The 24,411-nt window shown below is 58.9% G+C and overlaps 2 protein-coding genes across 9 annotated transcripts; one reads left to right on the top strand and one right to left on the bottom strand.

Annotated features, from left to right (window-relative positions):
• The first annotated feature begins 2,228 nt into the window (after positions 1-2,228).
• PLPPR3 (phospholipid phosphatase related 3) lies at positions 2,229-11,729 on the top strand. Of its 6 annotated transcripts, XM_043912600.1 has the most exons (8): positions 2,229-2,327; positions 3,164-3,284; positions 8,978-9,163; positions 9,238-9,379; positions 9,465-9,660; positions 9,750-9,807; positions 9,880-10,053; positions 10,317-11,729. In XM_043912600.1, the coding sequence occupies exons 1-8, from the start codon at positions 2,317-2,319 to the stop codon at positions 11,664-11,666; spliced, it is 2,238 nt and encodes a 745-aa protein (XP_043768535.1). In that variant the 5' UTR covers positions 2,229-2,316; the 3' UTR covers positions 11,667-11,729. The 6 variants fall into 6 exon arrangements, with proteins under 6 accessions (XP_043768535.1, XP_043768531.1, XP_043768533.1 ...); XM_043912596.1 differs by having other exon boundaries at positions 9,750-10,053; XM_043912598.1 differs by lacking the exon at positions 2,229-2,327 and adding an exon at positions 2,400-2,550 and having other exon boundaries at positions 9,750-10,053.
• Positions 11,730-11,867: 138 nt separating this feature from the next.
• PTBP1 (polypyrimidine tract binding protein 1) lies at positions 11,868-22,629 on the bottom strand. 3 transcript variants are annotated; one of them, XM_043912602.1, is made up of 15 exons: positions 22,500-22,629; positions 20,244-20,274; positions 17,753-17,828; positions 17,412-17,584; positions 17,187-17,333; positions 16,930-17,100; positions 16,743-16,853; positions 16,495-16,669; positions 16,274-16,351; positions 15,536-15,684; positions 14,410-14,443; positions 13,927-14,019; positions 13,621-13,837; positions 13,402-13,479; positions 11,868-13,317 (listed from the first exon to the last, which is right to left on the bottom strand). In XM_043912602.1, the coding sequence occupies exons 1-15, from the start codon at positions 22,505-22,507 to the stop codon at positions 13,185-13,187; spliced, it is 1,674 nt and encodes a 557-aa protein (XP_043768537.1). In that variant the 5' UTR covers positions 22,508-22,629; the 3' UTR covers positions 11,868-13,184. The 3 variants fall into 3 exon arrangements, with proteins under 3 accessions (XP_043768537.1, XP_043768539.1, XP_043768538.1); XM_043912604.1 differs by lacking the exon at positions 22,500-22,629 and adding an exon at positions 21,389-21,509; XM_043912603.1 differs by lacking the exon at positions 16,274-16,351.
• Positions 22,630-24,411: the final 1,782 nt, after the last annotated feature.

Genomic DNA, 24,411 nt, shown 5'->3' with positions numbered 1-24,411 from the left:
GGTGTGATTCCACTGATGGGAAACGTCCGGAACAGGGCGATCCACAGACACACAGGGTGGGTTCCTGGTTGTCAGGGACTGGGGGTTTAGGGGGTTAGGAGAATAATAGCTGAAGGAAACAGGGTTTCTTTGGGGGACATGGAATGTTCTAGAATTAAATGGTTGCACAACTCTAAATCTTCCAAAAGCCAGTGGATGGTATAACTTACGATGGCTGATCTTATGTCATGTGAATTTCACATCAATTTAAAATTTTTACTTATTTTTGACACCTCAGCTTTTATTATTTATTTATGGCTGTGCTGGGTCTTTGCTGCCATGCGGGCTTTCTCTAGCTGCAGTGAGCAGGGACTGCTCTCTAGTTACATTGTGGGGGCTTCTCACTGCAGTTGCTTCTCTTGCGGAGCACGGCCTCTAGGGCATGTGGGCTTCACCAGTTTCCACACTCGGGCTCAGTAGTTGTGGCACATGGGTTTAGTTGCTCTGCAACATGTGGGGTCTTCCTGGACCAGGAATTGAACCCACATCCCCTGCATTGGCAGGTGAATTCTTAACAACTGGACCATCAGGGAATTCTGACACCTCAAGTATTTTTTAAAAGAGGATTTATTTCCAAGGTGACACCAAGAGGTTGGGCTGGTGGTGGACCCTACGTCTCAGGTCACCAGTTGGTGTCTGGGGCTGTGGGGGGCTCTTCCAGGGCAGTACTGGGGAAGGTGGAGGCAGCAGGTGTCAGGGTCCCTTGCTAGGTCTCAGGGTAATCCGCCGAGCTGAAATGGTGGGGTCCTGGGGTTGAGACTGATCCCTGCTGTGTTTATGGTCCCACAGCTGAGCCGTGTCCCTAGCACAGCCCCCAGGACCGGACCCTACCCCAGTCCAGTGTCCGCCCCCCCAAGACTGCTTCCCATCTCCACCCTCCTAGGATCCCACCCATGGTTCCCCCCACCCCCTGCCCCGGTCCCCAGCATGCCACCCACACCGTCTGTTCCTGTGGACCCAGCTGCCGTCTTGCCCAGAGCACAGCTGGTGACGCTGGGGTCCAGAGGTCCCTTCCTACATCCCTTCCTACTGGATGATCTCAGGGGCCCCTTTCTGGGCCTCAGTTTCCCTGTCTGTGCAGCAGGACATTAATGCCGCCCCCCCCCCCCCCCCCGCCCACACACCACACAGAGCTGTGTTGAGCATCAAGTGTATTAATGTGTTCAGGAGTCTCTGAGCAGCACCTGGTGTGTTCCACCCTCTTGCCTGCTCTAAACTCTGCCATGGCTCCCTAGTGCCCAAAATCAAGTCATCACCCTCCCACCCCCCACCCCCTCACCCCTGGCTGCTGCTGGGCGACGTACCATCAGAGCTGGACCTCACTCCCTCTCCACCACTGGGGATCCAAGGAGGAAAAAGCTCCCCCCCCCCACTCCTGATACTACCCCAGACTCTCTCCTGGTTCCCCAAGCTGTCAGGAAGGTCTCTGGGGACACCCCTTCGTTTCTGCCCATGCCCCCAGGAGGCATCAAGCATGATTGCCCCATTTCCCTTCCTCCTACCTCCAGAGGACAGTTTGTGGTCACCTTTCAACACCAGCGATTCCCAACGGCTGTCCAGCCCAGGTTCTGCCCCTGCCTGGCTGGGAAACGGAGTCCAAGTGGGCATCAGGCCTGGGGAGGTGGGACAGACATGCCAAATATGTCCCCTACACCAAGCCGTCTTGTTACGCCCATTTCCAGGTGAGGGAACTGAGACCCCGGTGGGATCAACTCTCTGGACTCCACCCTTAACCACACGGAGGATCATCTTTGAAGACACATGGAGTTGATTGTCTTAACACAAGAAGGGCCACAGCCAGGAAGGGTCTGGAGTATGGACGGCTGCACACACTGGGCTCTCCGGCCGCGCAGCCCTCCCCCAACCCCCCTATCCAACTGGACGTTTAACCGCGGGACTTATTTTGAGGGTCTGTCCCGGTTCTCGACGGCTCCCCCGTGACTGTACCGGGCTAGGTGTACAGGAGATAGTGAACAAAATGAGCCAAAGAAAATCCTGCCGTCTGGGGCCTGAAGACTGTGGACAGTGATTTAAGTGCCCGGGGGTCTGTTTCCCCATTTGTCAAACGATGGTTAGCTGGCCCCCACCCCTCATGACTGTGGAAACACCTGCAAACAACAAGCGCCGCCTAAGGAGCCTCACGTGAATTCACCACGAGGGCCCTCCCGCTCCGCGCGCATCGCGGAGCATCCCGGGCCTTGCGCCTCGGATGCTGCGAGCCAGGCGAGGGGCCGCGGTCGGAACAGTGGAGGGTGGACCCCGAGTGGCTGGGGGAAGATGCAGGGCAGGTGGGCGAGGCGCGGGCCCAGGAGCGAGACAGCGCCCCCACCCCCACCCCCAACTTCTTTTGTCTCCCGATGGCCCGGGCGCCCAGGGAACTCGCCATGGAAACGCGTACCGGGGAGGGGGGCAGAGAAGCGGGAGACCCGGAGACCCCGCCCGCGTCCAGCCTGGATGGGGCTACCGGGGACCATCTGAGCCGCCAGGGAGGGGAGGAACCCTCAGACCCCGGTTAGTGCTCCCCGCCGCGGGGGACGTAGATCCCAGAGACCCAGAGACCGAGGGCGCGGAGCCGGGAGGCGGGGAAGGCGACGGACGCGCGCGGCGCCCTCGAAGCGCCGAGACAAAGGCGCAGCCTCCAGGCCGCCAGGCGCGGGGTCTCAGACCGGGCGGGGCCGCTCGCTCTCCGCTCCCCACTCCGCCCGCGCGGGGGCGGGGCCGGCTTTGTGCCCGCCGCGCCGCAGCCCCCGCCGCCGCCAGCTCCGCCCTCCGAGCGCGGGCGCGCCAGGTGAGGGGCCTGCGGGCGGAGCGCGGACCCCACCCCTCCACCGGCTCCGGCCCTCCGGGTCCCGGAGGCCCCAGCCCTGACTCGCGGGTGGGACCCCGGCCCGGAGGCTCTCGACCAGGCCGACCCCGCCCTCTCTGCCGAGCCCTCTCGCGGCCCCTCCATCCGGGGAGGCAGCCGGAGGGTTGGGCAGGACCGCAGTGCGCCAGGGGCGGCCGCGGCCCCCGCCTCGCGGCCTCAGTTTCCCTGGGCGTTTTCTGTGCATCCCGGCCCGCCGCTCCTCCGCGGGCGCCGGGCACCTGGTCCCCCAGGGCTCAGTCTGCGCCTCCCCTCCTCCAGCGCGGCTTTGTCCCCTCCAACTACGGTTTGTGGCGCCCCCGACACCATGATCTCGACCAAGGAGAAGAATAAAAGCCCGAAGGACAGCATGACGCTTCTGCCCTGCTTCTACTTCGTGGAGGTGACTGGGGGGAGGTCGCGCTGGTGGGGGCAGGGCAGAGGCCTCCGTTTAGCCGGCCCTGGGGACCCCCACGCCGAGGGACCGGGGCGAGCACAGCCAGGGGCCTGGGTGTGTGGGGGCGCGGGGAGGGCGGTCAGAACAGTTGGGCTTTGCAGGACGAGTAGGAGTTGCAAGAGAATGTTCTGGGCTTTGCGGAAGCTGGACAGATGCTCGAGGCGGGACCTTCAGTCCGGGGTTCGGGTCAGCCGCTCACACGAAGGGGCTGGAGCAAGGTGCTGGGCGCGGTGGGCGGGCGGGGAGGGGGGCGCGGTATGGATGCGATGTCTTCCTGCAACGTGAAGGCCGGAGGCCTGAGTGTCTGAATTGAAATTCCTCCTCTGCTAATCGTGGAGGCTCGTGCACTTCCTGAGCTCTGACAGAACAGGCTGCGCATGTAGTGAGGGCCTCAGGAGTGCTGCAAAATAAGATAGTTAAGTGCAGCCACCGGGCACATCCTGAGCGCTGATGAAGTGCTGGTGAGGCGAATCCACCTGATCAGTACCTGGGTTACCCACAATGCCTCCTGCTCTACACACCAGGAAACTCGGCTGGAGTGAGGGGCCCAGGCTGGGCGTGGGTGGAGAAGTCCCCCGGACCTGAGCAGATAGTACCCAACCCTACCCTGAGCAGGGTCACCCAGATGGCTGGTTACCTCCCCCACAGGCAGAAAACCTGGTTAGTTTTTCAAGTTTGCATTTGAATCCTTATTACAGTAGGTTATTCCTCCTCAGTGTTCTACAGGCCACACGGAGGCAGCCCCTCACCCTCAGCTCCCCTCAACTTCCCACTACTCTCACCTGTGTCCCTTTCCAGAAAGCCTTTCATTCGGGGCTTCCCAGGTGGTGCTAGTGGTAAAGAACCGACCTGCCAATGCAGGAGAGTAACAGTTGTGAGTTCAATCCCTGGATCAGGAAGATCCCCAGGAGAGCAGGGCAACCCACTCCAGTATCCTTGCCTGGAGAATCCCCATGGACAGTGAGCCTGGTAGGCTACAGTCTGTGGGGTGGCAAAGAGTCCAACAGGACTGAAACGACTACAGCCAGCCTTCCATTCAAGTTCACTGTATGTAGCCCTTCCCCCACCACCCGTAGAAATGCAGGTTCTGTCCTCGGCCTTTTTTGGCCTTTTTCTTCTTTGGCTGCAGGCGGGGTCTTAATTGTGGAATGCAGGATCTTTAGTTGCAGCATGTGGGATCTAGTTCCCTGACCAGCAATCAAACCTGGGCCCCTGGAAGTGCGGAGTCTTAGCCACTGGACCACCAGCGAAGTCCCTGCCCTTGGTGTTTCTAGCAGAGATCTTTGTTTACCATTGCCCCATCATTTTTCACTGCCCCGTAGTACTCCAGTGCCAGCCCTAGGGAGTTGGGCATTTGGGGGGTTTCCTAGCCTTGATGTCTCACAGGCATTCCTAGCAGGAGACTGTAAACTCTTTGGCCTGTGTCACCCTGCACAGAATGCAGAGCTTGTCTGCTTTGTGCATCTGTAGCGAGCAGGGTGTGGAAAGACCCCAGATTCCTCCTACTGAGGCCCCTGCACTTGCCTGTTTCCCCATAGTTGTGTCTGCACCTGTGTTGGTGATGTTTGAATTTTGACCAACCTGAGAGGTGCAAAGCCATATCCCAGCCCTGGTCTGCATTTGCTGTACTGCCAGCATTATGTTTGTGTGTGTGTGGTAAGTTCCTTCAGTAGTGTCGGACTCTTTGCGACCCTGTGGGCTGTAGCCCACCAGGTTCCTCCGTCCATGGGCTTCTCCAGGCAGGAATACTGGAGTGGGTTGCTAGTTGCTATTTCCTCCTCCAGGGGATCTTCCAGACCCAGGGATCGAACCTGCATCACTTACATCTCCTGGATTGGGAGGCAAGTTCTTTACCACTAGTGCTGCCTGGAAAGTCCAAGAATACTGGAGTGGGTAGTCACTGCCTTCTCCAGGAAATCTTCCCGACTCAGGGATCGAACCCGGGTCTCCTGAATTGCAGGCAGATTCTTTACCGTCTGAGCCACCAGGGAAGCCCAGTATTACATTTATTCATTCTTAAATACACATGCCCCCAAAGCAAGCACGCTAGCCCGCCATCGTGAGTGTGTGAATGATTTTCCATTGGGGCAGATATGCTCTGAGGGGTTCCTGGTTTTCAGCTGAGGGTCTCTGGAAGCAGTGAGAAGTGGGTGGTGGGATTTAGGAAGCACTTACAGACCCTCAGGGAGTGGCAGACTCTGAAGTGGGGCCCCTGCCACCAACCCACCCTGCCACCAGGTGCTTCCAGCTGGGTCTGGCAGGGAGATGTGGGCAGAGGGCTGGAGGAGAAGCAGGGGGAGCTGGCCAGGCATTACAGCCACTTTGCCGGGGGCTTGGAAAGGCGTGGGGGAGGTGTTCAACGTGACCCTCTTGTGGAAAGATTTGCTGATGTTAGTTGTACCCTAAAACCCTCTCTGTGGCCGGACACCATCTGCCCGCTGAGCCAGATGCTAAGTGCTTTCCATGTGTTTGCTCATCCAGTCCTACACAGACATCCGGCGGGGTGGCCACTGTATTGTTCCTGTTTTCAGCTCGGAAGACTGAGGCACAGGGAAGGGGAGGAGCCATGATGCAAGCCCAGGCAGGTGGCCATGAACCGCTTCATTCAGCTGCCTTGGGCCTCCTGCCTTCATGCAGCAGGTGCTCCATAAATGCTCCTTGGACACCACCAGCCCAGCTCCTTCAAACCCAGCTCACCCAACTTTGGCCATTTCCTCTCTGGAAGCCTCCAGCCAGGATTGCATGGAGAGCGGAGGCCCTGCTCAAGGCACTGTAGAGAGAGAGTGGAGGTGGGGGCTTCCCAAGGCAGCTGAGCCCCAGGGGCCCACCTACACTTTGGTCCCGGATGTGCTGGCCCCAGTGGATGCATCAGTTTGAGACCCATGGACCAGAGGGGAGGCAGAGGACACTGGGAGGGTTTGCTTCCACTGGAAACTGCTCAGTCAGTGCTTTGCAGTGTGAGTGGGTGAGTGAGTGGCGGTGTAAAGCCTGCCCCGCTGCCCTCCTTGAGCACACTGTCAGCAACTCGGTCAGGTGCAGCTCAGCTTTCCCGAAGCTCAACCTCCCACCTGTTCCTCATAACTGCTCTGAGCAAGAAAGAACGTCATGTGTACCCTGTGCCCATCACCTGGGGGCACATGATCAGGTTGTGCAGGACAGTTGTGTGAATGAGCAACTCAAAGAATTCATTTATAAATAAAAATTCATTTATTCAGGCCCAACACCCATTTTCCCGGGGCTTAGTGTGAAGCTGGCATGTAGGGGTATGGGGTGCAGAGGAGAAAAAGCAGCAGAAGAGATGAACAGGCTGGAGCCAGGAAGGATGTCTCCAAGGAGGGCCATGACCCCAGAGGCAGGTCTAAGTGCATCCATCCATCCATCCGTCCTTGAGAGAAGAGGCCAAGAGGAAGGAACCTGTCTGCCCTTCCCAGATTGTTCAAGGCAGCAAAGGTGCCTTGGAGAGGAATGAATGAAGTGATTAGTGGGTGGGTGGGTGGATGGATGGATGGATGGATGAATGGAAGGAAGGATGGATGGATGGGTGACTGGGTAAGTGGATGGGTAGAAGGAATGAAAAAGTAAGCAAGCAAACATAAGTGGATGGATGGAAGGTAGATTGATCGGTGAAGGATGGAGGATGGTTGCTTGGATGGATGGAAAAAAGGGAGGATGGATGGTGGACTGGATGGATGACAGTTAACTGGGGGAAATAAATAAGTTGATGGATAGATGGGTGGGTGCATGGTGGGTTAGTGGGTCAATGGATGGGTAGATAGATGGGTGAGTAAGTAGATGTATATATGGATGGATGGAAGGAAACAACCAAACAGGCATAAGTAGATGGATGAATGAATGGTGGATTGATGGATGGAGATGAAAGATGGATATATGGATGATAGGTGGGTGGATGAGTCAGGGCATGGATAGATGGGTGGTACATGGGAGCATGGGTGGTCAGATGGATGGATAATGAATAAATGGATGGAAAGATGTTGTAAGTTTATGGGTGGATGTTTTTGAATAAATGAATGATAGATGGATGGGTTGATGGAGGGACAGGTGAGTGGATGGGTGGGTAGGTTGATGGGTGGAAGGAAGGATGGAGGATGGATGGCAGGATGGATATGTGGCTGGCTGGGTGGCCTGATGGATGGGAAATGAATAAATGGATAGAAAGATATTGGAAGTTGATGGATAGAGGGATGGGTGATTGGATATGTGAGTTGATGGATAGATGGTAAGTGGATGGATAGTTGATTCATGGATGGATGTGAGGATGGGTGGATGGAAGGAAGGGTGGGTGGGTAGATGAGTGGTTGGGCAGAAGGATGAATGGAAGCATGGGCAGGTGAGTAGGTGGGTGGATGGCTGATGGAAATTTATGGAGGGATGGATGGGAGAATGGGTAGATGGATGAACAGATGGGTAGATGGGCGAGTGGCTTAATGGTTAGAAAATGGATAAATGAATAGATGGAGGTTGATGGATGGAGGGATGGGTGTCTGGATGAATGGATGATTGAATGGACGGGTAATGGATAGATAGTGGATTTAGGAATGGATGATGGATTGATGGATTTATTTTGGGAGGGAGGATGGCAGATGGGTAGATGAATGGATGGGAGAGTAAGTGAATGGATGTATGGGTAGATAGATGGAAGGAAGCAGGTGTGGATGGATAAATGGATGATGGATGAATGGGTGAATACATGAAGGAAGGAGGGGTGGATGAATGGTAGATTGGATGGATGATGGAAGGACAGCAGAAGGGATGTGTATATGGATGGATGGACAGAAAGGAGGGTGGGTGTATAGATGGACAGATGGGTAGTGGATTGATGGAAAATGAATAATTGGATGAATGGATGTTGGAATTTGGTGGGCAGAGGATAGGTGTTTGGATGAAAGGATAATTGGATGAGTGGATGAATGGGATGATGGATAGATGATAGGTGGATGGATGGGAGGATAGGCAGGTAGATAGGATAAATGGAAGAAAGGAAGGAAAGATGAGTGGATGCATGGATGGATGATAGATGAGAGGAAGGATGAGTTAGTAGGTGGGTATCAGATGGATAATGAATAAGTGGATGGATGGATGTTGAAAGTTGACGGACAGAGGGGTGGGTGTTTGGATGAAAGGATAAATGGTTTAATTGGTGGTAGCTGGATGGATGTAATAGTGAATGGATATATGGATGGATGGGTTGATGGAGGAAGGAATCAAGCATGAGTAAATGGATGAATGGATGGTGGATTGATGGATGATGGAAGACAATGGCTAGATGGGTGGGTGGATGGATGGAAGGAATTAAAGATGAGGGGATAGATGGATAGAAGGAAGGGAGGATCAGTGGATAGACAGATGGGTGGGGGTCAGATGGATGGAAAATGACTAAATGAATAGTTGGATGTTGGAAGTTGATAGGGTGCTTAGTGGATTGACGAGTTAATCTTGGGTGCAGGAATGGCTCTGTTAGATGCACATATGGGTGGTGGGTGACTCGGTTGATGAATGAGCTGATCAGTGGGTGAACAGCACAGGTGGGTGGATGGGTCAGTGATAGGACTGAATTTGTGGGCGGATGACTCACTCAGTGAACGAGCGTGGTATGACCCTGGCCAGCATTCTTCCTGCAGCTGCCCATAGTGGCATCCTCCATCGTGTCCCTCTACTTCCTGGAGCTGACCGACCTCTTCAAGCCAGCTAAGGTGGGCTTCCAGTGCTACGACCGCACACTGTCCATGCCCTACGTGGAGACAAGTGAAGAGCTCATCCCACTGCTCATGCTCCTCAGCTTGGCCTTTGCTGCACCCGCAGCCTCGGTGAGTCCCAGGGCAGGGCCGGGCTGGCTGTGAGCCCCCGGCCAGAGCCTTGCTGAGCACCTCCATGTCCACAGATCATGGTGGGCGAAGGCATGCTGTACTGTCTACAGTCCCGGCTGTGGGGCCGCAGCGGGGGCCCAGGTGGGCCCGAGGGCAGCATCCATGCCGGCGGCTGCAACTTCAACTCCTTCCTTCGGCGGACGGTGCGCTTTGTAGGTGAGTCCCCCATGGCATCTGAGCACCGAGGGTGGTGGGTCTGGCCCCAGCTCCCGTGTCTGGCCCTTACACTCCCACTCCACAGGTGTCCACGTGTTTGGCCTGTGTGCCACGGCCCTGGTGACTGACGTGATCCAGCTCGCCACGGGCTACCATGCACCCTTCTTCCTGACTGTCTGCAAACCCAACTACACCCTGCTGGGCACGTCATGTGAGGCCAATCCCTACATCACACAGGACATATGCTCTGGCCACGACACCCATGCCATCCTGTCTGCTCGGTGAGCACCCCTGGCCCTGTCCCAACAAGCATGTGGGGAAACTAAGGCAGGTCCCAGAGCCTCAGGGCTCACCTGGGTGTTTCTTGCAGGAAGACCTTCCCATCCCAGCATGCCACTCTGTCTGCCTTTGCTGCTGTCTACGTGTCGGTGAGTGCTGCCCCGCACCCCAGATGCCCCACAGGGACCAACTGCCCTGACCACCCACCTGTCCCCTGGCAGATGTACTTCAACTCGGTCATCTCGGACACCACCAAGCTGCTGAAGCCCATCCTGGTGTTCTCCTTCGCCATTGCGGCAGGCGTCTGCGGCCTCACCCAGATCACACAGTACCGCAGCCACCCGGTGGACGTCTACGCAGGCTTCCTCATTGGGGCTGGCATAGCGGCCTACCTGGTGAGGGGCCAAACAGGGAGCCCGAGGGGGAAGGCCAGCCCCACCCCCCCTGGGGGACACTACCGTCTTCTCCCTTGGGAGTTGGAGGCAGAATCTCATGAGCCCAGACTTGCCAAATGTGCAAAGTAGCCAGAGGCCAGAATTTGTCCTGTGGGGAGAAAGGTGGACTTCCCCCTCTCTGACCCCCAAGGCATATCTGTGGCCCGGTGGGGACCCTGGTCTCCAGCCACAGCTCTCACACCCAGTCCCCATCTCATCTCTAGGCCTGCCATGCAGTGGGCAACTTCCAGGCCCCACCGGCAGAGAGACCAGCGGCCCCGGTGCCAACTAAGGACGCGCTAAGGGCCCTGACCCAGCGGGGCCACGACTCAGTGTACCAGCAGAACAAGTCCGTGAGCACCGATGAGCTAGGTCCACCCAGCCGGCTGGAGGGCGTGTCCCGGCCTGTGGCCCGCGACAAGACCTCGCTGGGCAGCCTGAAGCGGGCCAGCGTGGATGTAGACCTGCTGGCCCCGCGCAGCCCCATGGGCAAGGAGAACATGGTGACCTTCAGCCACACACTGCCCCGTGTCAGCACGCCCTCGCTAGATGACCCCGCCCGCCGCCACATGACAATCCATGTTCCACTGGACGCCTCCCGCTCCAAGCAGCTCATTAGTGAATGGAAGCAGAAGTCGCTGGAGGGCCGAGGCCTGGGGCTGCCGGACGAGGGCAGCCCTGCACACCTGCGGGCGCCCGCAGAGCCCATGGCTGAGGAGGAAGAGGAGGAGGAGGAGGAAGAGGAGGAGGAGGAGGGGGAGGAAGGGGGTCCAGCACCTCCCTCACTGTACCCCACAGTCCAGGCTCGGCCAGGGCTCGGGCCACGTGTCATCCTGCCACCTCGGGCTGGACCGCAACCTCTGGTTCATATCCCCGAGGAGGGGGCACAGGCAGCAGCTGGCCTCTCCCCCAACAGCAGCGCGGCTGTGCGGGCCAAGTGGCTCATGATGGCTGAGAAGAGTGGAGCTACGGTGGCCGCGGCCTCAGCCCAGCCCCGTGTGGCCAACCCACCCCGGCTACTGCAGGTCATCGCCATGTCCAAGGCTCCAGGTGCACCTGGCCCCAAGGCAGCCGAGACGGCATCCTCATCCAGTGCCAGCTCCGACTCCTCCCAGTACAGGTCCCCGTCTGACCGCGACTCTGCCAGCATCGTCACCATTGATGCACACGCACCCCACCACCCTGTGGTCCACCTGTCCGCGGGTAATGGGCCCTGGGAGTGGAAGGCGGCAGGAGTCGGGTCCAAGGGGGTGGAGGGAGAGAGTGGCTATGAGCTGGGGGACCTGGCCCGCAGCTTCCGCGGTGGGGCCAAGCCCCCGGGCATCTCCCCAGGCTCATCAGTCAGTGATGTGGACCAGGAGGAGCCACGGTTTGGGGCCGTGGCCACTGTCAACCTGGCCACGGGTGAGGGGCTGCCCCCACTGGGTGCAGTCGATGGTGCCCTGGGACCAGGCAGCCGGGAGTCAACGCTGCGGCGCAAAGCAGGCCTGGCGCTTGGTGATAGGGAGGTGGCAGAGGCCGAGGCCGAGAGCTACTACCGGAAGATGCAGGCTGCCCGCAGGTTCAAGGACTGAGGGCGGGGATGGGGGGTGGAGCAGGGGGTCCTGGTAGACAATAAAAGGTGATCCTGGAGAAGAGCTCGCAGTCTGAGTCTTTCTGGAGTACTGGGTGTAGGGGTGGGGCTGAAACCCCCACACATGAAGGATAACATAGCCGAGTTTACAGAAGAAGAAACAGCAGTGAAACCAACAGGCCCAATAAAGAGGGGAATCGAGTGCAGGATACAGAGAGTTTATTCAGAGTCCAGTACAGACTGGCCAGACCGCCTTCTACATGTGGACAGGAAAAAAGAGCCTACAGAAAAGGTAGGAGTTGTTATAAAATCGCTTTAATTCAGTTCTCTCTGCATTACAAGCCGGCAGCGGGCGGGGCCTGCCGTGCTCCTTACAATACTGAGCCTGTAATTGCTGTTATCAAAATATACATCTGTGTCACCATAAAAAACCGCATTTGCTGCCCCTCACGTCTTACAACAGGTATAAAAAATTATAAATATTTACACCCTTGTTCCACCCCGACATGGAAACTTGAGGCCCAGGCCCCGAGTGAGGGCCGGCCAGCAGAGGCCTGCGTATAGGGCACCCCTTGGACCCGTGAGTGCAGGACGAGGCATGAAGACCGGAGGGGAGAGCTGCTGCCCCACCTCCTGGGGTCCCAGCATTAGAGGCAGGAAAATAACAGAAACAAAACTTTGGTCCAAAATTTGCAGGAAAAAAAGTAACCCTGAAAGTTGAAGAGCACTTGTCCTTGGAGAAAGGACAGTCAGGTGTAAGGCATCGGGCGGCAGATGCCGGCCCCGCTGTGTCTGCCCTGGAAACTAGATCCTGCCCTGCGACTCAATGACAAGGAATAAAATAAAAGTACAGTATACAAGGTCATACCACAAGGAAAAAGTTTAGGTTACACTCATACCATTTTTATCATCTTGCTATATAAAAAGTTACTTAAAACTATTTCTTTTGCATATAAATGAAAAAGATTAGAATATTTGGTCAACTGGAAATATTGCTAGGCACAGGTGTCTGCAGCTGCATCGAAGCATAATACAGATTACAGTGAAAACAAAGCTGAAGAAGCAACAGGGAAGGGTCCGGGGAGGCCCCAAGGCTGGGGGAGAATCACACACTTGATTGAAGGATTGGGTGGCGGCCACAGCCCCCCACCACACCAGGCACATGATCCCAGGGGAGGCTGACCCCGCAAGCTCTGCCAGAGCAGCGGGTTTAAGGCACAAGAAAGCCGAGTGGGGGTTTAGGAGCGCCCGCCCTGCAGGCAGCAGAAGGCACGGGCAGGGGCTGGGCGGGTGGTGCCGTCCACTGTCACCAAGAGCCTGAGGCTGGCACCCCACCTCCCCAAGGTGAGCAAGTGAATTAGATTTAATTTCTTTTAAAAACAGGTAAACTGATTTCTCTTTTAAAAAAATAAAATCTCTGGTCTTTTAAGGTCACTTCAGCTGCTTTTTAAAGTGGCTTTTTATCTGGAATGATGGAAGTTGTCGCCGGCTGCCCGGCAGGCTGGTCCTGGGTGGCGGCCTAGATGGTGGACTTGGAGAAGGACACCCGCAGGTGGTGGTTCTCACCCAGGTCATGGTTGTGCAGGTCGATGAGCGCCTGGATGGCCTCCTCCACTGAGCCCATCTGGATCAGCGCCATCTTGCGGTCCTTCCTGCAAGGGGTGGGGGAACACAGGTATGAGGAGCCGCAAGGGGCCAGGGAGCCTGGGGACAGTGGGGGAGGGGGCTCTGCTCACTGGAAGAACTTGAACCCTTTGACGATCCCGCCGTTACTGGAGAAGAGAAGCTTGAGGTCATCCTCAGAGATGGAGGGCCTGCAAATGGAGAGAGGTGTGAGCCTGTCTGTGCAAGGTCAAGATCATTCCCTTAGGACAGGAATGTCCAGGGATGGGTAAGGGCCCCAGAAAGGAGGTATCATAAGATAATGGCAGCATCTGAGAGACAGAGGCACTCACGGGATGTTGGAGAGGTGCAGAGTGGCCGAGGGTGGGAAGATGTTCTGGAAGTTCTTGGAGCCAGGCTTCTTGAAACGGTGCAGGGGTGAGTTTCCATAGTCCTTGGTCAGGCCCTGGTCCTCCTGGCCCTCGCGGGGCAGCTGCACGCTCTGGTGCTTAGAGAGTGTGATGCGCACTGGCTTTCCGTGCAGCTTGTGCCCATTGAGGTGGCTCATGGCTGGGGTGGGTGGGTGGGGGGAGACAGCACACGTGACCTGAGGGCCCTGGGCACCACCCACAGCCCCGCCCTCCCGGGCCACCCCTTACCCAGCTGGGCCTGGCTCCCGTCGGCCATCTGCACCAGGGCGTTCTCCTTCTTGTTGAACAGGACCTTCACGCGCTGCACATCTCCATACACGCCTTCAAGAGCACAGGGACAGGGGGCTGAGCCTCAGGCCCCAGCCGCCCACCCGCCGTCCCCCGCGACCCACACTCCCACACAGGGCTGGCTCTCCCCAGTTTGCTTATTCTGCCTCTGAGAACCTGTCTAGACACAGGGAGCATGACTGGGAGGGCTGCCTTCCGCAAAGAAGCCATAAAATCCAGGAAAGGTCAATTGCCAAGGAACCATCCTGTAGCATGCTACCGACACATTTACGCTGCCAAGGGCATGCGGGCAGGGAACCGTGCTCTACAGAGTCCAGATAAATACGCAACCGCAGCCCAGGCCGCACGCGTCGGAATCTCAGGGCGTAACGACCACCTCAACTACATGAAAACAAGGTAATAAAAGTGTGAACGATAACATACCGAAAAGAATAAAGAGGCTTTGGGGTGTGACTCTCTTTAGAGGACAGCAGAGCAAGGCAGCGAGGGACAGGGAAAGGGAGAGGTCAGGGGGCGAGTTGCCAATCGTCCACCACGAGGAGGCAGCCCCGCAGGCGTGCAGGTTGATGGATGATGAAGTTGTCAGGATGTTAATATTCAAGGGCAGGTTGGTTTCCGGAGAGCAGGGTTTGAGGGGGAATTTTGTTTTTTTATTTATTTATGGTTTTGTTTTGTTTCAAGCAACAACAGGAAGCAGAAGTACCGTGCAGTCAGTTGGCAAAGAAATTCCGGATCAGGGCAAGAAAAAAAATTGGGAAAGGGGAAGGGGAGAAAAGAAAAAAAGTAGCAAAAACACAGGTCAGTAAATACATAAGAAAACACGCGGTGCCCCATCAGTCAAGACCACACACATTACAGGCCACACGCCGGGCAGACAGCCGGAGCACCCTCCGCGGGGAGGAGGTGGCGCCTGCTGGCCCCCCACTCGCTCCCCCAACCAGGCCCTCCAGGAACCGTCTCCTCAGCCTGCACCGGAGCCTCCAGTCAGGCTCGCCGGGCGCTGCGAGCGGACAGCTTGACCAGAGGAACTGGGACAGGACTGGGGAGACTGAGAGTCACACGAGGTCAGACAGGCAGGAGAGCAGCTCATTAAACAAGAACCCCGTCTCTCGAGAAGCAAATACTGAGCCTCGATCACTGGACCCCAGCTCCCTGAGCTAACTAACCCAGCCCCGAGACAAGCCAGGCCTGGCTGCCACCTCATGGACTGGCAGGTGGCCTCAGCTTGCACCCTCCTCTCAAGGCGCCCCTCTGCACATCAATGTTCGCTAGGCTGGAAATTTCAAGTTTGTTCTCGTGTACCAAATACTTCAACTCTCAACATCATGAAATTAGGAACATAAATTAAGATGTTAAGGAAACAAGAGAACTCCAAGCACTGCGGGAAAGGAGGCAGCAGTGAGTGATGTCAGCGCAGAGAGGAGGATGGGGACGCCCTCGGGCATGGCTGGGCCTGGACCAGCTCCAGAGCCCAGTGCCCGCTCAGAGGCTTCATCTGCACTACGACTGGGGGCACTCCCAACTCCTAATTCCCGGAGGTGTCACATACCTCGGGGTTGAGGTTGCTGACCAGCAGGACAGAGTTGCCTGCCCCCGCCAGGCCCGGGATGGCGATCCGGCCTGCTGCCGCTGCTGCTGCCGCCGCCGACGGAATAGCCAGAGGGGCCAAAGCCCCATGTACATTAGGGACAGAGAGACCTGCAGGGCGAATGGGGTTAGCTGAGTGTGGTGCCCAGTCTCCACAAGGTAATCGGTCTTGCCCATCCTCATGCAAACAGAGACGCGGGGGGGTGGTGGGGGCATCAGCCTGGCCCCCAGCCCTGCGACCCTCCTTGCTCCTCAGAGCACACCATACTGGCCTGACCACCTATATGTGCCAACAACACAGAAGACTCAGGCTTCTTGGATGCAGGATCGAGCCCGGTGGCCTTGGCCGTGCGTGCACGCAGGTGCCCGTCACCATGCAAGCAGCATGCCGGGCGGAAGAACAGGCTCAGGACTGTTCCGCGTCTGGGTGCCTGGCCCCCAGGAGGGACACTCAGGTGTGCTCACCCAGTGCATGCCGCTCCGCTTACCAGGCCGCTCAAAATGCACTACTAGGGGCGCATCCCTTCAACCACAGGCGCTGGTCCTCAGTGGGCTCAGCAGCCTGGGAACGCCTGCCCTGTCCAGACTCCGCGCCCAGGAGGCTGGCCCCCCGCACTGCGCCACATTGGCCGCCGGGGAAGCAGAGCTACTGGCGAGATGTGGACATGCAGAGGCGGCCCTGGGGCGAGTGTGTGAGTACCTGCGGCTTGAGGAATTGCAAAGGTGGGAGGGAAACCAGCTCCTGCATACGGAGAGGCTGACATTATACCAGGCGCACCTAGAAACAAACGAGACACTAATCATCGCACCCACGGGTGCGAGCCGGCTGCCAGGGCCCCACCCATAGGTGCGGGGTGGGCTGTGTGGGCGCCTAGCCTGAACTACGAGTCCTGCCCGGGCGGCCTGCCCCCGGCGTCTCACCAAAGGCTGCAGCCATGGTCTGGTCCAGCGAGGGCTGGCTATCCCCGGACGGCAGGTCAGGGCGCGTGTAGTCGCGGCTCTTGTCGTTGTTGTACTTGACGTTGAGGCTGGTGAGCTTGGAGAAGTCGATGCGCAGTGTGCAGCACGCGTTGTAGATGTTCTGGCCGTCCAGTGACTGTGGGGACAGTGAGGAGGCTGTCAGCAGGCTCCTGGCGGCCAGGGGCACCGCTGCCCTGGGGACCACTCACCAGCTTGGCGTGCTGGGCGCTCATGGGGTCAGCATATTGCAGCAATGCCTGGAACTGGTTGTTCTTAGTGAAGGTAATGATCTTAAGAACAGTGCCAAACTTGGAGAAGATCTGTGGGAGAAGGGGTGGGTCAGCCTGGGCCCAGGCACCAGCCCCACTGCCCAGAGCTGAAGCCCAGTCCCCTCACCTGGTGTAGCACGTCCAGGGTCACTGGGTAGAAGAGGTTCTCCACGATGATCCTAAGCACAGGGCTCTGGCCAGCCATGGCCATGCCTGCATCCACCGCCGCGGCCGAGGCTGCCAGGGCCAGGTTTCCTGACTGGACTGAGTTCACAGCCTGCAGGGCTGCCTGGGCCCGCTGTGGGGACAGGACCGTGAGTCCCCCAGCCCCAACCCCGCGTGCCCCACCCTGCCCCCACCCACCCACAGCTGAGGGTGCCGCACCGCCTGGTTAGGGGAGCTGTCTGTCTTGAGCTCCTTGTGGTTGGAGAACTGGATGTAGATGGGCTGGCCGCGCAGCACAGGCGTCACCGATGTGTAGTAGTTCACCATGGTGTTGGCGGCCTCTTCTGTGTGCATCTCAATGAAGGCCTGGGCATGGTAACAGGGTGAGCCGACTCATACCAGGAATGCCTCTGGGACCCACCCCAACTGGCCCGAGCCTTGTACCTGGTTCTTCCCTTTCAGCATCAGGAGATTGGTGACCTTTCCGAAGGGCAGCCCCAGGGAAATGACCTCCCCTTCGGTGACGTCGCCGGGCAGCTTGCGGATGTGGATCACCCTGGAGGGCACGCCTGCACTCCTGCTGTCCCCCTTGAACTTCTTGCTGTCATTTCCATTTGCTGCAAACAAGCACTGTGAGTCACATAGGGCACCCCAGACTCCCTCATAGTGGGGCCCTCCCCGGCACCGGGAGGCTTCCGGGCCGAAGTGGTCCCCACACCTGGCTCCCAGGACTGTGAAGGAGGCAGGCGCAGGGACCGGGCAAGCTGGTAGGTGGGTGGGGTTACCTGTGGACGCCGAGGTGCCGCTCATGATAAAGGGTCCGTTAGTGACGCAGGCAGAGAAGAGCTCGTCAGATCCCCGCTGCAAGAGAGGCGAGGTAAACCAGTGTCCTGGCTGCAGCCCCTGACCCGCCCTACCAGGGCCCACAGTCCCCCCAGTTCCTTTCCCGCCTGTGGAGCCCTTGGGGCTCTCCCCAGGCAGGGACAGAGGCGGTCCCCTCCAAGGCCTCTGCGCGTCATGGCCACCTCCACCTTCCCTCTCCCCACTCCCCCCACCAGTGTCTGGGGTCTGCGTGGCTCAGGGTCACAACCCATGAGGACAAAGCCCCCTTGTCCCACCGTGGCCACCCGCAGGAGTATGTCCTACTTTCCAGTCTGAGGAAACCAGAGCCCAGCGACCAGAAACGCCACCTCTCCAGGCAGCAGGCACCTTGGTGACAAACAGGCTCCCCAACTGTACTGTAGGCGGGCTCCCAGCCCATATCATCTCCAGAATTCCCTTGCTTGTTAGTCTCAACCTAATAGAATCAACTCCCAGAACCCCTTGAAATGCTGCTTAAGCAGGGAGAAAGGCAGACAGCCTCCTGCCAGCTGGGCAATGAGACCCCACCAAAGGGCCATCCACGTGTGATTTCCTCGATACACGAAATCAGTGCCTGGCAGGAACAGGAGACTAGCCGCCGCCCTCCCAGCCTTGACCCTTCTTCTCCCTCAACCTGCCTTTCTGCCAGCTCGCCCTCCTCACATCAAGGACACCTTATCTCTGCCCTTCCCCTAAACTGCCAGCCAGTTCAGCCACTTACAAACAAGTAGGCTCCATGTCCAGGACACCTCCCCACCTTCCATGGTCCAGCGCTGAAGTGCCCCAGAGCCCCTTCAGGCGCTGACCCCCTCCCCAGCCCTCAGAACAGAAAGTGGGCATAGCCAGGCCAAGGCCATGGGGCTAATGTTCTGGACCTCCTCACTGCCAGACCGCCAACTATAGGCATGCTGCCGAAACCAGACCCCAGACTCCCCAGCACCCAAGGCTGCTCAGACCACTGCTTGGTCTTAATGTGTACAGGTTGGAGCTGTATGTAAATGAAGCAAAATGTCAAAAGCCCGACCGGTGCAGGCAGACCTGCCCCATCATGCCTTTCTTCACTGCCCTGGCAGGGGGGGACCTGGATGCTTCCAGGTTCTGGACAGCCGGCCAGTTCCAGTCCTAAACAAACCAGAAACCAGGTGGAACACACCTGAGCCTCATTCTCACCTAAGTAGCAGGGAAGTTGACTTGGAGGCCGACCAATTCCTCCCCTCAGCTCACAAAAGCCCCCTGGCCAGAGCTGGACAAGAATGGACAGGGCATCCAAGTGGCTCCCACATGGACGCCAGCTGCACAACCTTTAAAAGGGCATCTCAGCTCCTGTCAACAGGTGACGCCTCCCTCCAGAGGGGGGCGTTCTGAGCCTCAACTCCCTTTTCACAGCAGACTGCCTGGCATGAATACCTATGTGGTCTGCCCACTTGGCAACACCCCCTCCCCCCAGCACAGGGAAGTGCAGGTAGTGACCAGCGGCTCGGCAGGGACTGCCCACTGGGGCGCAGACAGCGCATGCGACAGAACCCTGGGGGGACAAAGGTTAGGCCAAGCTACACTGAAGCCCCTGCTCTAAAATCAACTCAGCACCACCAGGAAGCCCCCGAAGCATGCCCGGAGCCAGGTACAGCAGCAGCTAAGCACCACTAACACCCCAACACTTGTCACTCAGGGCACAGCTCATGCTTATCCTGAGAGAGGGGGCCCAGACTGCCCTCCCGGAGGCACCCACGCTGGTGCACCCTCAGCCTCTGGAAGCAGCCTGGCTGGATGGGCCCCCACAGAAACAGGGGGATGGGGGTGTCACCATGCCAGTTACAAGCACACCTGGATGAGATCCCCCTCCCTCCCTCCTCTCGCCACCAAACAAACAGGTTTTATCTGCAGGAAGATCAGGAAGGCTGGCGTGTGAAGAGTCCACCTGGGAAAACCGAAACCAGCCCAGGCCCCACAGCCAGAAACTAGCTGCTGCCTGCTCCCAGGGATAATAGGCCACCCCCAGGGCTGAGGAGGACACCCGGTCTCTGTCAGCGAGGCCCCCTTCTCAGAACAAAAGTGAGCTCAATGAGAACGTCCTCAGAAGCAGCCTCCATCTGCCCCAGAGCCCCCAGGGATCCACCCGACCCAGGCCCACCCCTTAAACCGCCTGGGGAAGAGACTTCCACTTTTTCCACTTGAAACTGTACAGAGTCCCATCAGCCCGCGGGCATTCCACCTCCAACCAGGTGCTGTTCTGGACTTCAGGGCAAAGGTCCTGAAGTCAGGGCAGGAGCCCCTCACCTCAGAGGAGCTACCCACCCCGCACTTCTACCACAGAGCAGGCTGTGGCACACCCCCCCTACCCCCAGCCCAGCAATGGGAGCACACAGGCCTCAAAGTGAAAGGGCGGAAGGAGAAAGCGACGTCCCCAGTGCCTACCTTTGTACCAACTGCTATGTCTGGGACGATGCTGCAGAGAGAGAGAAAAGGAGACATCAGCAAGGAGCACCCACCACATGCCAGCCACGTGGGCTCTGGGGGCGGCACGAGCCCCCCACTCCAAGACTTCAACAATGAGAAGGCTCGGGGAAGGGAAGGGAGGTGTCCTCCCTCTAATCGCCACTTGAAAAGGAGCCATCATTGTCCTCTGGCTCCTTTACCCTCCCTCCCTCCCTGCAAGACCCCAGCCCCGCCTCTGATGCATCCAAAGACAAAGACACCCCTCCGCAGGCCCTTGGAAAAACACTAGATGAGATTAAGATTGAAATGCTGTTGCTTGCTTTCTAGAAAAGAGCAGTGCTTGGGAGACGTTTCCAGCAAAGGGCAGGCTAGTGCAAAGGCAACTCAGGGGCCCAAGGTTAGAGCTGCCGCCCCAGGGGATGAGAAGGGGTCGACCCAGTGGAAAGGATCAGATAAAACTGACAACAGTTACTCATCAATCGGGGTCCACGTGACCTGCTGGGCAAAGTGGGGTGTGACTGCCCCAGGCTCCAGGGTCCTGCAGGCCAAGCCCTCGGGACAGTAGAGCCCTTGGAGGGTGCCACCTAAAGACTCAGGAAGGGTCTGCTCAGAACTTAGCCAGCTACGCCCCACCAGGTCACCTGGCCACCAGCCTGCCATCACAGGAGACAAGAGCCTCCCGCGATGTCACATGTCCCCTGGCCAAGCCTCTGGCGGACAGAGGCCCTGGGGCCACTGCCTGCAGCATCGGGCTCAGGGTTCACCACAACCTGGGATCCGGCCCTCCCACAGCCTCGCCAGTTTGTGCCTTGGGACTGCCACTTCTTCCCCACAAAAACCTTAAAACTAATGTCAACGATTTTTAAAAAATCTTACTAAGCCAAGAAACAACTTCCCAGAAAAACAAAGAATGAAAAGCACGCAGTTTCCCAACTGCTAACCCAGAGCGGCTGGCGGCTTCCTGCTCAGGGAGGGCCGCAGACGCAGGAAGTGTTTCACAGAAGATGGCCTTTCTGCAAAAGGTCCCCCGACTTTCAAAAAAGCAGGCCAAACTGCAGCTGCACCAGCAGGCCAGGCCCGGCTGCCTAGGCAACCACACAACCGACCAGAGGCCGCAGACGCACCCCAAACCACGTCTCCGTGACGAGGAAGGGAAACTCCGAAATTTGACCAGGGCGCCAGGAGAGCTCTTCCCAACGGGCTCGACCGGCGGGCTTCCCAGCTCCCGGGTCAGGACGGGGCTTCTCTGGGAAGATACGTCCCAGCCTAAGCGGACTGCAGAACACGAGATCAAGTTCCTCCTGTTGCAGCAATTTTTCTAAAAGGCTAACCTTAATTCAGCCTGCAACCTATCATTTCAAACCCGAGGCACCGAAGGCACGTGACCCTCCGGGCACTGGTAACCGCCCGCCCCGCCCGGTCGGGCCGACAGAGGAAGGAGGGCTGGCTCGAAGCTCCCCATCACAAGACACCCGCAACTGCTCCCAGACGCTTCCCGCGGGGCCCAGACGAGAGCGCAACTCCGCCGGGTTCTACTAGCTTCCCAAGGCGGAGCCAGGCCGCTGCACTGCCTGCGCCGACACCTCCGCACGCGTGGAGCGGGCTCAGGTCCGGAGCCGCCCCGCCCCCAAGGCGCCCGGGGCGCCACCCCGGGACGCCGGGCGGGAACAAAGGGGGCGGCGGAGGGCCCTCGCCCTTCCGGGCGGGAGGGCGGCGTCTCCAGCCGCACCCGGGCCCGCGGCGGGCGGGGGAAGCCGGAGTAGAGTCCGCGCGGCGGGAAAGGCCGCGCACGCGCGACAGGGCTGCCGAGAGCGCGCGGAGCCGCGCACGCGTGCGGGGACCTCAGGGGGCGCGCGGAGACTGTACGGGGCGCCGGAAGGGCCACACGGCGGGCAAAAGGCGGCGCGTGCGTCTGGGGCCCAGACGGGAAGCGGGAAGGGCGGCGCGGCCGCCGCGTGCTCTCGGGAAGGGCCGCGTGGGCACCGGAAGCACACAAGGCTCGGTCCGGCCGCCCCCACCCCCCCGATCCCTACAGCCTCTCGCCCGGCTACCCCTCCCGGGGCGCAACCGCGCCAGGACTGGGGGGAAGGGAGAGAAATCCCGGCGGCGCCCGAGGGCCTGGAGTGGAGGCGGAACGGCGCCCCGAGTGTACCGCCCCGAAGAGGCCGGGGCGGCGGCGAGGCAAAGGCTGGATCGCGATATAGGCGCCGGGTAGCGCGAACCAGCACTACTCACCCGTCCATTGCACACACAGAAGACCCGCGGGGGACGGAGTGGAGGCGCCGGAATAGCAGGAACCGACCCAACGGCTCCGAGTTATAGACTCACAAAATGGCGGAGACGCCCGAACACGTCCCCCGCGCGCTCTGCCCATTGGCTCCCGCAGCGCAGATGGGCGGGGCGAGCGCCGTCGGACCCCGCCAGCGCCTCCCAATGGCTAGGAGGTCGCTCGAGGGGTGGGCCCAAGAACAGTGGCAGGCAGGCATTGGATAAGGCGGCCGTCCGTCAGAGCTCGAGGCGGAAACAGCCGGTTGAGTCGGAGGAGGTGGGAAGAGGTGAGACCATGTGATGGCGCCAGAGCCAGTTAGCGGAGCTGACCTCTTTTGTGGGGCTTTGCGGGAGAAGCCATCTTGGGAGTGGGTACGTGGCGGATCAGGCGGTGGGAAGCGTGCTTTCCCCAGCCTCCCGCCATCTTGCAAACGGGCAGAGACCACCTCGACCTCGGGCGTGATGTCAAAGGGAGGCTCACTGCCATCTTGAAGTCGGGCAGGAAACCTACAGGGCTCCATCTTGTTTGTGGGCACCTGGCCGAAGTCCTTTCGAGTTCAGACGTCGCTCAGGTTAGCGAGCGGAGCAATGGCAGCGGCTTAAGGCGTTCTAGAGACGCCGGGGCTCTTTCCACTGCTGGCCACAAAATCTGCGGCACGACGAGGCCACGGGTGGCCTTCTGTCTTTTGTCCGCCCCAGAGCAGCGAACCCTGACCACCATCCCCTCGCGTGACTGCAAGGGTGGGGAAACTGAGGTCCGGGTCGCACGGCGAAACCCGCCCTGCCTGACTGTAATGGAGGGAAACGAGGCCCGGGGTGCAGCGTGGACGCTACCCACCCGCCCAGCACGCAGGGGACCTGAGACCCGGGGCGCGCAGAGCCGACTTCGCCGTCCCGGGACGTTCGTAACGGGACGGGTCTCCCATCTCGGGAGAGGAACACTGCAAACTTATCCCGGAGAACGCCGATAGCAAGAGTGGGACAGGGCTGTGGGTGATAAGGGAGCCTTCAGGATAGGAGACGGAAACCAGGCGGCTGCGGGGGACGAGGGGAGAGGGGCAGGCGGAGTCAAAAAGGGCCCGCGGCGGTCCGGTCCGGTCCCCCAGACTTCTGGAAGCATCTGGGAGATGACGGGCATTCAGGGCTGGCGCAGTTCCACCGTGGGGTAGACGTTCAATAAATAGAGGACATTGGCCTCAATACTGTTTGCTGTAAGTCGTGCTGAAAAGGGGAAATTTCAACTGGTATCAGCCTAGAGAAAAGAAATGACCCTTCTCGCTTCCCTAAGACGAGTTGCTTAGGGGCCCTTGCTCCCGCCTCTTAGGTCGGTTTAGCTTGGGCGAAGTCATGGCAACAGTGCCCATCTCAGGGCCGCGCGGGCCTGGATGGGGCCCAGGAGCCTTGGAGCCCGGCTCGAAGCCAGAGGGCTTTCTCGGATTGGGGGCGGCTGCCGATTTCCACGGAGGCCTCCGCCCTGAGGTCCTTGGCCGGCTGTGTCGCCGAAGGCCGACTGAAGCTCAGGAATGGCTAATCAGGAATGTCCCGGTGGATTTGGGCGAATCCCCGGCGCATTCCTGCGGATTGGCTGTCCCCAGGACTCCCATCGCCCTCCGCTCCGGGTACCACCAAGGGCAGCTGCTCATCTTTGTTGCCTTAGTGACTGGTGTCAGGGACGCGCCCCCGCCCCCGCCCAGACAGCAGGGAGGATGGTTGGAGACGCGGGAGTCTCCGTGGACCAGAGGGAAAGGAGGGGGCAGCCACGTTCGCGGACCCTCCACCAGATTACCAGCATGGATCTAAACGGTTGGAATCTATTCAAACCCACTTGTGATCACCACCGTCAAGGCTCAAGAAAGCCCAAGTCAAAAAAAAAAGAAAG

The sequence above is a fragment of the Cervus elaphus genome, chromosome 9 (assembly GCF_910594005.1).
Source record: "Cervus elaphus chromosome 9, mCerEla1.1, whole genome shotgun sequence".
In the NCBI taxonomy this organism is placed as follows: Eukaryota; Metazoa; Chordata; class Mammalia; order Artiodactyla; family Cervidae; genus Cervus; species Cervus elaphus.
Note: the sequence above shows the minus strand (reverse complement) of the source record. Positions and strands in the feature narration are given on the sequence as shown.

Coding starts and splice junctions, on each gene's coding strand:
- PLPPR3 (XM_043912596.1), top strand. Junction 9,661..9,749: donor CATGCCATCCTGTCTGCTCG/GTGAGCACCCCT, acceptor TGTTTCTTGCAG/GAAGACCTTCCCATCCCAGC. Junction 10,054..10,316: donor CTGGCATAGCGGCCTACCTG/GTGAGGGGCCAA, acceptor TCTCATCTCTAG/GCCTGCCATGCAGTGGGCAA.
- PTBP1 (XM_043912602.1), bottom strand. Junction 17,334..17,411: donor TGCTGAAAGGGAAGAACCAG/GTACAAGGCTCG, acceptor TACCATGCCCAG/GCCTTCATTGAGATGCACAC. Junction 13,318..13,401: donor AAAGGGTTCAAGTTCTTCCA/GTGAGCAGAGCC, acceptor CACCCCTTGCAG/GAAGGACCGCAAGATGGCGC.